Below are 11,427 nucleotides of genomic sequence, written 5' to 3' on the forward strand. Positions count from 1 at the left end.
ATACATGGCAATCAAATGTGGAAATTTCAATTCCCTTTTACTCTTAACGAGCAGTCAGCAAAATCATTCTTTTTTTTTTTTTAGTGAGCAGTATAAAAACCTTCATATGAAAAGTATTCGTCTCAACTCCAATGTAAGCATTTTAAGATGACATTAAGGCCTCATTTTGACAATCTGTATATATTTTTTTTCCTCATCGCTTAGTTTTCTACCTTGCAGTTTTCACCACAAAAAAAAAAAAAAAAAAAATGTTGGCAGTTCTTTAAAAGTGCCAGTAAAATAATTGCATTCCAATCTTGAAAAGGTACATTTGAAATACAAACATCTCACCAGTGGAATATATATTGGGATTGATAAGTCAAAAACAGGAGCGATTTAATGTTGGTAGGAAAGCAAATCAAACCAGGAATACTTCCAAAACTTGGATTTCTGCTGCTGGAATTTTGGAAAGACATTCATTTTCAACAAAAAAAAGTTGCATAATGATGATTGAAACAACTGGAATTGCTGTGGAGTCATGCATACATCACATCTGACGACACGGAAATAAAAATCTTCAGGTTTCTTGGAGAAGACGGCCAGGCTGACGGGAGAAGTTTGAGAGCACAGGAGATGAGGAGGTAGCAATGGTTTTCTCAGCAGTTCAAATTTTAATACGTTGTCCCCCTTTCTCTACAGAAACCCAGGTTTTAAAAAAAAAAAAAAAAATCCCCCACGCTCATAAAATACAACAGCAGCAGTTGCCAGTAAAAAAAAAAAAAAAAAAAAAAATGAAAAGGAAAAAAAACAAGCATGGAGGGGAAACCATCGGGATGGGAGAAAAGGAACATTTTTTTTTTTTTTGTATACTTGTACAGTCAAATGTTCATCTTCCAACTGTGTTGTTGAGGGCAGAAAATCTGGGAACCTGCTGTTGCGTTCGTTTAAAATGGGAGGGGAAAAGGGGGCGCGACAAGGGACAAAAAGGAGTTGAGTCCAATCCAACTAGGGGAAGGAACCAGCACTCTAAGGCAGGGATTTATTCAGGAAAGGCTTTCTCCATCTCCGGAAGAAATGAATTTGCACTCCTCTTCAGCCTGTGCCATGTACTTCAATGTGTGTACAGATGAAATGTATGTGCAAGGTTGTGTATTCGACAAGTAAATTGGCTGTCATTTACGTGGTCAACATTGTTGAGCCGCTAACTTGCTGCAAGAGAGGCGGCGTTTTGCTTTCTTCATTCATTCCTTTGCTTCTTTTTTTTTTTTTTTTCTTTCCTTTTTTCCCCTTCTCCTCTCTCCCAATATATCAGTCCCCGACTACCTAGTAGTCATCCAAATCAAAGAACTCGTCGTCCTCTCCTTGGTACTCCATACCCTGGAAGTCCACCCTGTACCGCAAGATACCTGGAGGGAGGAAATTTCAATATATCACATTAACAAACGTCCATTTTGTCACAAAGTTCTTCACGGTCATGACTTCTACAGAGCAAACGCATTTCAATCATTAAAATTTAAAAATTGGCCATTTGTTTCGTGACATACTTCGACTCATAAAAATCCAAACTTATTGAGCGTGCCTAACTTTTTCCAATTTGTCAGCATTTTCTTTAGGAAGTTGAATTCTCTGGCGGGACTGAAAGGTGCTCACCCCCGATGCCACCAAAGCCCTTGACAAACTGAGATCCTTCTTGGCTTTTGTCCGTGACTATTTCCAGCGTGGCTCCAAATTTCTTGTAATTGTTGGCAAACCACTCTAACAGCGGCATGCTCTCGATCAGTTCGTGTTCTTGCCCCGTCTGTCAAAACAACGTGAGAGGGATTGAACGCGTTTCACCGGACGCGCCTTTAGGTAAGCGTCTTCGGTTCCTCACCTCCTTGTCTGTAAAATGAGACTTGTCTTTCTCCTGCTCTGGCGTTAAGTACAAAGTCTTCTCATCTGGGAAGTGAACAAAACACATTCAGCACGAGCTTTTTCGGATGTTTTGGCACAGGCGGTCTCCGCGTACCGTTCTCGGCTCCGTTGCTCTCGGCCCCGTGCACACGTAAAATGTAACGCATGGTGTCTAAGTTCTCGTAGACTATCAGGATCTCCACTGCTCCCATCTCCAAGGCCTTTAGTGTGTCCTCTACGCCAAAGCAGTACTTGCCAGTGTCCTGACTGATCTCATCAAAGTATCGTCCTGGGGAGACACACACACAAAAAAAAAAAAGTCTTACAAATGTGTGGATTTGGGTTTTTTTTTTTTATTATTATTATAGACAAAGATTAGGACAATCTCGAGCATTTATTTCTCCCGTTGACTTCGCCAGTCGAACAAAACTCACCTATTAGTTTCTTTTCTTGGATGAACTTGACATTGGAGAGAACCTCTGCTGACAGCTCAATGGCCTGGTTGAAACCATTTTCTCCGCCATAGGAGATGTCCACTAACTTCAGAACTTTGGCCTGTAACCTCTTTTTTTAAAAAAACAGAAACGTCTACTTGTTAAAAAAAAAAAAAAAAAAAAGAGTGACAATGTCAATCAATAAATTAATCAATCCATCCATTTTCCGTACTGCTTATCCTAAACGAGTGATTGGGGTGCGCTGGAGCCTAATCCCATCTGATTCTAGGAAAAAGGCGGAGCATACCATGAATTAGTCACCAGCATTGCAGGACACACAGACAAACACCTTTGGGCAATTCAGAGCCATCATCAACCTACCATGCATGTTTTTGGAATGTGGAAGGAAACTGGAGTACCAAAAGAACAAAACAAAAAAAAACTCACACAAACACGGGGATAACATGCAAACTCCACACGCTTTGAACCCAGGTCCTCGACACTACGAGGCAGATGTGCTAATCAGTCGTCCACTGTTCATCAGTCCGTTTTTCTCCAACTGTCACTGGAGCGGTTCGCAGCAGAGTGCCAAGAAGCTGGAATTAGAATCAGCACCTCCAATTCTGAGACCGTGGGTCCTGTCGGAAAAGGGTGGCGTGCCCTCTTCGGGTCGGGGATGAGATCCTGGCTCAAGTGGTGAAATTAAGTATCTTGGGGTCTTGTTCACGAGTGCAGGAAAAATGGAACGACACATCGATAGCCTTTGTTTGGGTCCAATGTGGCCGAGGAGGAGCTAAATTGAAAAGCGAAGCTCTCAATTTGCAAATCAATCGACATTCCTACCCTCACCTGTGGGTCGAGTCTGAAAAAATAAGATCCCGGATACAAACGGCCAAAACGAGCTTCCTCCGCGGGGTGTCCGGCCTCTCCCTTAGGGTGACAATCACCAGATGAGTTGGCTGGGGGATCTGATCCGAATGAATCCCGGCTGCCTCTCTGCCGAGGCGTTCCGGGTACGACCCAGCGGGAGGAGACCCCGGGACGACCCCAGGACACCCCGGAGGGGATTACGTATCTCAGCCTCGGGATCCCCAAGAAAGAGCTGGATGAAGTGGCTGGGGGGGGAGGGAAGTCTGAGCGTCCCTGCTAAAACTACTGCACCCCCGCGACCCAACCACCAGTAAGAGATAGAAAATGGATGGATAAAATTGTGACTTTCAGTGCGCTCAAAGAATATGAAACCACTTCAAACATTGTTTTCATTTCTATAGAAACCAGACAATGTTATTTATGATCTACACAGATGTGGTGTCACCAAGTGACCCAGAGTTAATTAGAACATACGATATCAGCATCCACAACTAGAAATGGTAACTGAGTAAAACTCAACATAGAGATGATGATGATACAAGAACGGACTTACTGGGTCAAACATGTCAGACTGGCTGAGCTCAGTCTTGAAGTCGGCAGAACCAGCTAAAACCATCCCCGCCACGTTGACTTTGTCGTTGGACACAAAGAGCTGGACAGCCGTTTCAGCCACTTTCCTCACGTAGTTGTGCCGCTTCTCCATTCTTAGACGAGCAAAACGCAAAGCTGACTGTCCTCCTCTGCCTGAAAAAAGGCGGAGTGCGCGCGATTGGTGGAGGAGAAACAAAAGAAAATACGCTACTCAAATGCTTGATGGGTTGGAGCGAAGGTAAAACACGGATGTCGTTTGTGGGAGCACTGCGGCGAGGTACCGTGCTTCTTCGGTAGGTCCACGGTGAACTTGTGCAACACCTCCCTGGTGTTGCCCTGCAGCGTGCCAAAGAGCGCCCCGCTGCCGTCGATCACGATAAAGCCGAACTTGCTGTCATCCGAGAGCAGGGCCGTCAATGCCTTCGTTCACCAGCAAACGTGGAAAAGCGCCACAATCGGTACAAATTCAAAATGAGATCCCAGCTACACAAAAAGGGGCAAACACTCACCTCAGTATGGAACTTGTTGTCGCAGAGGTACAGCGAAGTATTGATTGGTTTAAAAGGCTCAAAGTCGATATTAACTTTTTTCTCCTTCCCTTCGTCTGTCACAATGGTGCCGCAGTACACAACTAAGCCATTGGGTGGCACTGTAGAGAAGCAAAGAATCCATAAAAAATGAGCCGTTTTTAGATGAATATGAAATGTCAAATTTTGCAGTCTCAGCTATGCAATGATTTCACCTTCATGCCACGTGTAACAATTTCATTCAGATGGAGTGTTTCCCACAAGGTTTTTACATAATTTTATATCTTGGGAAATCATAGCGTAGCTCTGAGCAGTACATCACGAGTTGCTTCGTCCTTTTTGCCCCACTTTCTCTGCACAGCCAGTCAACCTGTCTTCGAGCACAACTTAACTGAATGACAAAAAAGTAGCGTGTGGACTAGAAGCATCTACAAGGTAACGTTGCATTCTTATCTGCAAAAAAACACACACACGCTGTACACGTCTGATTATGTATTTGTTATCATGAATAGTCTTCAAGTGTTCAAATATTTGGCCGGAGTCCGCCTTTTGCCCGATGCTAGCTCGGATCGGCTCCGGTGTCCCCGTGACCCTTGCGAGGATGAGCGGCTTAGAAAACGGATGGATGGATGGACTCACGATCAATTTAAATGAAAGACTCCAGGGCGTTGCGTTTGTATTTTCTTACCCTTGTTATAGAGCTTTAGTCTCTGCTGCACAGAGGTGATGGCCCCGAGAACGGAAAGTCTGTTGACTCTGCTCTTTATGTTGGAAGCAGTGCCAAACTCATCAGCCAACATTTTGGCCACTCTGGAAATCTGGTCCTTAGGTGGGATGATCAGGGAGATCATACTGGTGCCATTACTGGGAAAAGGACGACATCAATGTTAGCGTGCACTCGTACTTGGACTTACAAGTGACCGGCCTTGAGTTTTTCAGTTAGGATTTTTTTTTTTCTTGGGCAAAAAAAAAAAAAAAAAATGTAATTACGAGGACCAGATGACAGCAGCAAAGTTAACAACAAGCAGCAGTTTGGCACATAGTGAACAATTCCTGAAAAGAGGCCAAAAGCTAGCATCAGTGTTTATTGCCACTCCCAATTTAAGATGACTGGAATACTAAAAATAAAAAAATAAAAAATGATTTCAATGCCAGATCCCAAAGCAAAAAAAAAAAAATTATATATATAGAACAAGAGATCAATCTCGTCCTTTATATACCCGAACACATAGTCTGGAGTGACGCGTATACAGACCACATCGTCATCTCCGTATCGATGTTAGACTGTATGATTTTTACTAAGAGTAATACTGTAGAATGCAATTTTCTGATAAAATTAAAATACATTCATTTTTTTTCAGCGTTCATACTTTTAGAAGGTCTGAAATAGATTGCGCGAATTCTTGTTAATTTCAATGGGAAAAGATGATTTGAGTGTCAAACCGTGACAAGCGAATCCAAGAAGAAGGCCAAACGGCGTTAAAATGATCCATATAAACACCTCATTAGAAATAAATGGGCCAAGTCTGTATGAATAACTACTTGGAATCAGTACTACTGTTACCAAGCAGTTGTGTTATAACTACTCTGCTAGACAGACCATTGCAGATATAAATCGTGACGTTTATGTCGCACAACTGCTTTGATGACATCGCATGCACATGTATACAGTACACCAGAATACGTCACATGTAAACAATTTACCGGCGCTCTTCAACCGGAATGCACGCAAAACCGGGCTACTGTTTCCAGCTGTATTAGGCAATGAGCTGTTAACAGCTTTAATATTAGATAATTACATTTGTGTTACATGAATAGACAATAGATAAGGCGTCAGAAGTACTACAGTATACTTGGTGAGAGGGTAAAAAGGTATAGGACGGGTAAAAAGTTGACTTTTCAATCGCATAGGAGTGAGGACAGGTATGTTCCAAAAAAAAAAAAAAAAAAAAAAAGTGAATATCAAGGGACGGTCCATTCATTTCTATACTTTCAAAAAGTGGAACTTGGTTATATTACATCACAACACATTGTGAGAAGCATCAGTGCTGAGCTCCAGCAATAAAGTTCTGGTCTCTTGCCCAGCGGTCCCAAGAAAAATGAAGGCAAAATTCTGCATTTCATTTGGAAATCAAAGTAGTGTACCAGCGTCTGGAGGAAAACCGGAGAAGCACCAAAGTCGAGCCGCTTCGTGTCCGGTGCGACGTTCCCACAGCCCGCCGTGGTTTGGTGAGCCGCATCATTTGCTGGCGTGGGTCTTTCCTCTTATTTTCAAGTCCAGAGTCAACGCAGGCGTCTACCAAAACGTTTCAGAGCACTTGACGCTTCCCGCGAGCTTTTTGAAACCAAACGTACCAACAGCTGGTTTCACAGCACTGAAACAAAAGGACTTGACTGGCCGGCGAACTCATCAGATTTGAACCCCGTTGAAAATTGTTGGCGAATTGTCAAGAGAAAGCTGAGGGAACAGAACTCCCCTGAAATGCAAACGGAGTGAAGGCGAGCTGTGCTACAATCAAATCTCAACTGCGCCAAAGGCTGATCACCTCCATTCCACGCCGCCTTGATGCTTTTATTCACCCAAAATGAGGCCAAACAAAGTGCTCAGGGCATTTTGATGCAATACGCTGTTTCAGAAGGCTACATGAAATATTTTAATTTTGTGAAGTACAAAATTTGGCTTTTTTTTTTTTTCATTTGTCTACCATAATCAAAATGGAGAACAAAAGGGCTTGAGACATTTCTGTGTGTGTGTGTGGGGAGGGGACTAAAATACGTTTGACTTTTTAAAAAGTTATGTAAATAAGTGGACTTTCCCCCAATATTCAACATTTTTTGGGGGGACATCGTACCTGTAAAATAGTTCAGTTCTACCTCCACAGCCGCACAAGCAGGCCCGACGACCACGACCGAGCAACTTGGATGTAAAAAGCTTCTGTTGGTCCAACATGAGACCATCTACAAACCCGATTCGCTAATTTTTTCATTCCAGGCGAAACAGTTTCGTGATGTTGACGCTACAGTTATAAAATGAGACTTGCTGGTTACGATAGCCGCTTGGCATCGCGTACTGGAAGGAAAAAGTAGGTTGGACTGGAAAATAACCGAGCTCCCGTTTTCATCAAGCGCTACCTCGGTAAAGACACCCATGGCGGCCTCCCTCCACACGGATGACGTTTCTAACGGACGTGTTGAGCATCGCCCTTGCCATCCCAGACGCCGGCCTCGACGCGTTTTAGCTTCCCTTCATGTGCGAACATCGAAAAGTGTCACCGTCGAGGTGCTCACGTAGTTGCAAACGTTCTTTTCCAGGCCGGCGAAGTGCGACGACGACGACGCCGCCCCCCCTTCCCCTCCATTGACGAGCCAGCTAGCAATGCTAAGCTAACCACTCCCAAAGTCGGCCCTTCGTCGCGGATGTCCAGCTGTTGCGACCGGGCACGTCGACGCGATATCCCCGGCAGCGGAACGACCCGTTCACCGCCTGCCTAAGCTGCCCGTCACGCGGACAACCCCCCCCCCCATCCAAACACCCACCCACCCACAGCGCGTCCTACCCGCGGGCAGCTTCCAAACTTTTGATCAGCTTCTTGATTTTCCAGATCTCCACGTTCCTGTCAGCCGCGCTGGGGTCGTCCGCCATCTTCCTGCCGGGGTTGTTCAGCACCTACAGCGTAGGCAAAGGAGCATAAATAGGCTACAATGCTTGTCACGAGTAAAATAAGAACAACAAGAATAGAAGCTCGACACACATCCACAGTCGTGTGCGGTGTTCTTTAAGGCGCCGGGCCAGCGGTGGGAGCTCCGACTGACCGCAGACGAGAGCCTCTTCCCCGGCTCTCTCGCTCAGTCAAATGCGCGGAGAGCTAGCAGGCCTGCAGTCTGCCAGGCCCTAAAGTCCACCCGTCTTCTTCTTCTTCTTCTTCTTACCTCATTCGACCTACTTCCCCCCCCCCACCCCCCAGTTCCACGAGACAGCGAGTGCGGTGTCGCCACGAACGAAATCCAAAGGAATGCCGTACCTGCCTCGGACAACGCCGCTCCGCTCGCTGTTTTCTCCTCTACGTCGAGTCGGTGGTCCGAGGGATGACGCCGCCTTTCCTGCCGGTTTCTCTGCTCCGCACGCCGCGCGTGGTGCCGCCGCCTGGGCTCACATGTAGGGGGCGGTTCCGAGCGGCGGCGTTCACTTCCTGGAAACCGCATGGAAACCAATGGGAGGACGCGACGTGCGCGTCAATCTCGACGCTCGACGCGGCCATTGGACGAGTCGTGGCGAGGTCGCGTCATAGAGGAGCGGGCGCGTCGAGCGTGGCCTTCTGGGAGATGGAGTTGAACGCGTTGGAGCGTGGCCTTCTGGGAGATGGACTTGAACGCGTTGGGGCTCTTCGATGTGTCCGAACCTTTTCGTCCAAGGGCCGCCGACAGAACAGCCCAAGGGATGGAAGCACCTTCGACGTTCGTCACCTTTGACTCATTGAACACGTTAATATCGCTGTGGGGGAACAATTGGTAGGCATTTAGGTTAGGTACCGTGTCTTGTTATATAATGAGGATAAGCGGCTCAGAGGATGGTTGGACAAGTCAGGCGCGACTTTAAAATACTTCGAATCTATTCCCAATATTGTTATATATTGTGTCTGTGCTCCATGAGTAGGCGAGTTAAATATATGTTCTTTTTACAGATTGATCACACCGCCCAACAACAAATTTAGCGTCAATAAACTTTGGAACTCTTTGTTGTTTTTGTTTTGTAGAGGGATTTTTGCTTCAGCGGAGTTTCATTGGATTTTGAATAATGATATTACATTCAAAGCACAGGTACTTCATCTCATCAATTTCTAAAATTCAATTTACACTGAATACAGTTTGGGATTCTTGCATAGTAAATTGCTGACAACCTTGAACAAGGGGGGAAAAAAAATCGTTTTCAGATTCAGAGTTGCAAAATTGTCTAAATCAACAGGGAACTGTGGATAATGAGACTTCAAAAAAGCATATAAAATATCCATCCATTTTCTGAGCCGCTTATCCTCACGAGGGCCGGGGGAGCGCCAGAGCCAATCCCAGGTATCATCGGGCCAGCGGCGGGCCACACTCTCAACTGGTTGCGAGCCAATCACCGAACACATAAAGACAGACAACTGTCGCACTTGCAATCGATCTAGAGTGTCCAGTTGATGCATGTTTTTTAGGGGTGCGGGAGGAAACCGGAGTGCCCACTCGGAGAAAACTCACGCAGGCAGGAGGGAGAAGATGCGAGTCCGGGATTGAACCCGCAACCTCTCAACTGTGCTCTCAAATGTTTGTAGCCATAGAAGTCAACGATAAGGCATTCCACAGTTCAAAATAAAAAGTCTGCGCAAACAAACGCTGGCACTGCTACAAATATGCACCGCTAGATGTCAGCACCGATCAACACAAAATATTCTTTTTCATTCAGGAAGGCGCATCGTGGATGCAGAGACGCATTCGTTTGCACTGCTCAGTGAGGAATTGGGGGAAAGGTTGTCGTGGCAATCGAGTTCTTTACCGATAGTGTATCACGTCGCCATTTGCTGAACATGACTGCTTTGATTATCTGCAAACGGTCCGTGCCGTATTCTCAGCTCGCCCCAAACGAGGGAGGGACGGACGGACGGACGGACGGACGGACGACTTGGCATTGCTGTCACTATTTCTTTCCCACTGACCAGGTTTACGACACCGACAGTTTGTGAAAATGACTTTGCAGCATTTGTATGCGAGCCAATTTTTCACCACGCGTCAGCCATTAGAGCTGTGATCATCTGTGGCTCGGGAATAGGCGGCGTGTGTTCGATTCCAGACGAGGAACGGCACAGCTTCATGTCACGGGGACTTTGCGGCCCCGGGAGGACTTGGCCCCATCCGACACCCGCACTTTTCCCGCGGTCAAATGTTTCAGCGCCTCCACTTCGGTCACGCGCGCACATTTTCCGTCTGCACCGACGCACACTTTGGGGATGCTTTACAAGTGCTTTTCCTCGCATGGCGTGGCGCGTGATATGTATTCAACAAGGACGTGTTCCAGCGTCGTCAGCTTTTATTTAGAGAATGCATATGGAAGCGTTATGGCGCACGTGACTGGGGACATCTGCCCGGCGCTCGATTCACTTTTCTTTTATTTTTTATTTGTTTTTTTTTTTTTCCACCTCTGGCCATCTGCTTGAGTCGTGCCGAGGGGCGATTGAAGGTGGAGCTCGGCTCTGTCGCGGCTTTTCAAGGACACGCCGCACAGTTGGAGCGGAAACTAGAAAGGAAACGTTCAATCGCTACACTTTCATACATTAATACATTCCCAGATGTGATATCGCGAGTTTTGCATTTACAAATTTGCATAGATTGGTAACCCCCGAGATTTTCCTTCCATATTTGTTGAAAATCCCATCTCTTTGCACTGTTTTTTTGTGTTCCCAAAGCACACGCGCACACAAAAATGGATGAATACAAAAATACTTTCTCTCTCTAGTGGAATCTTGGTGTTTTGTTCAGTTTAATTCAATGCTAAGTTGTTTTTTTTTTTTTTCCCATTCTCGATGTCCGGTTTTGTTGGTGTTCGCTGCGGCTTTGCTTATCTGCTAATATTTATTACAAAGGTGATATTAACGACAATAGTGACTGTAGAGTTGTAGCGTTTGCCCACGCTCGGATGTTTCTTCGGCTAGTTATGTTCACGACGACAACCGATGAGGCTCACGTGATGTATGTTTGCGTACGTTGAGCAATTTTAAGGACTGATTATAATTTGTTTTTTGCAACATATACACTATGTGATGCATGTCGTTGGCGCTTTAACATCTTTGTTTTCAGCATTTTGCTCCCATCTTGTGACGCGGACACAAAATTACAAGCGCTTCCACTGCCCTCCACAGAGCTGGGTTCCAATCCCCCCGGGAATAGTAGGGAGGGGGGGTTCGCCGTCCACCCTTGTATAATACCCCGATGTGCGTCGAAAAGACTTGAACAGAGCCGTGTCAGGACTGATTCGACCAAAAAGCGTTTTGTTGATTTTCGACGAGCTCTCCGCGATGGCACTTACTTGACTGCGAGCGGCGCAGCTCTCGACAAGAAACCTTTTAGCTTCTCCGAAGGAATTAGGCAGCATTTACTCTCTG

The 11,427-nt window shown here is 45.8% G+C and overlaps 1 protein-coding gene across 2 annotated transcripts; it reads right to left on the bottom strand.

Annotated features, from left to right (window-relative positions):
• Nucleotides 1-354: 354 nt before the first annotated feature.
• LOC133508384 (eukaryotic peptide chain release factor subunit 1) lies at nucleotides 355-8,870 on the bottom strand. Of its 2 annotated transcripts, XM_061834331.1 has the most exons (11): nucleotides 8,321-8,870; nucleotides 7,852-7,961; nucleotides 4,983-5,158; nucleotides 4,277-4,416; nucleotides 4,049-4,187; nucleotides 3,730-3,920; nucleotides 2,307-2,436; nucleotides 1,988-2,161; nucleotides 1,853-1,917; nucleotides 1,630-1,777; nucleotides 355-1,385 (listed from the first exon to the last, which is right to left on the bottom strand). In XM_061834331.1, the coding sequence occupies exons 1-11, from the start codon at nucleotides 8,495-8,497 to the stop codon at nucleotides 1,303-1,305; spliced, it is 1,533 nt and encodes a 510-aa protein (XP_061690315.1). In that variant the 5' UTR covers nucleotides 8,498-8,870; the 3' UTR covers nucleotides 355-1,302. The 2 variants fall into 2 exon arrangements, with proteins under 2 accessions (XP_061690315.1, XP_061690316.1); XM_061834332.1 differs by lacking the exons at nucleotides 7,852-7,961; nucleotides 8,321-8,870 and adding an exon at nucleotides 7,147-7,794.
• Nucleotides 8,871-11,427: the final 2,557 nt, after the last annotated feature.

The sequence above is a fragment of the Syngnathoides biaculeatus genome, chromosome 11 (assembly GCF_019802595.1).
Source record: "Syngnathoides biaculeatus isolate LvHL_M chromosome 11, ASM1980259v1, whole genome shotgun sequence".
NCBI classification, from domain to species: domain Eukaryota; kingdom Metazoa; phylum Chordata; class Actinopteri; order Syngnathiformes; family Syngnathidae; genus Syngnathoides; species Syngnathoides biaculeatus.

What these genes read in the sequence shown, in the direction of transcription:
- LOC133508384 (XM_061834331.1), bottom strand. Translation starts at nt 8,497, where the DNA reads ATGCGGTTTCCAGGAAGTGAACGCCGCCGCTCGGAACCGCCCCCTACA. An exon ending in GCGGAGCGGCGTTGTCCGAG is followed by an intron (nt 7,962 to 8,320) that starts GCAGGTACGGCA and finishes CCTACGCTGTAG; the next exon opens with GTGCTGAACAACCCCGGCAG. An exon ending in CCAAGAAAAGAAACTAATAG is followed by an intron (nt 2,162 to 2,306) that starts GTGAGTTTTGTT and finishes GTGTCTCCCCAG; the next exon opens with GACGATACTTTGATGAGATC.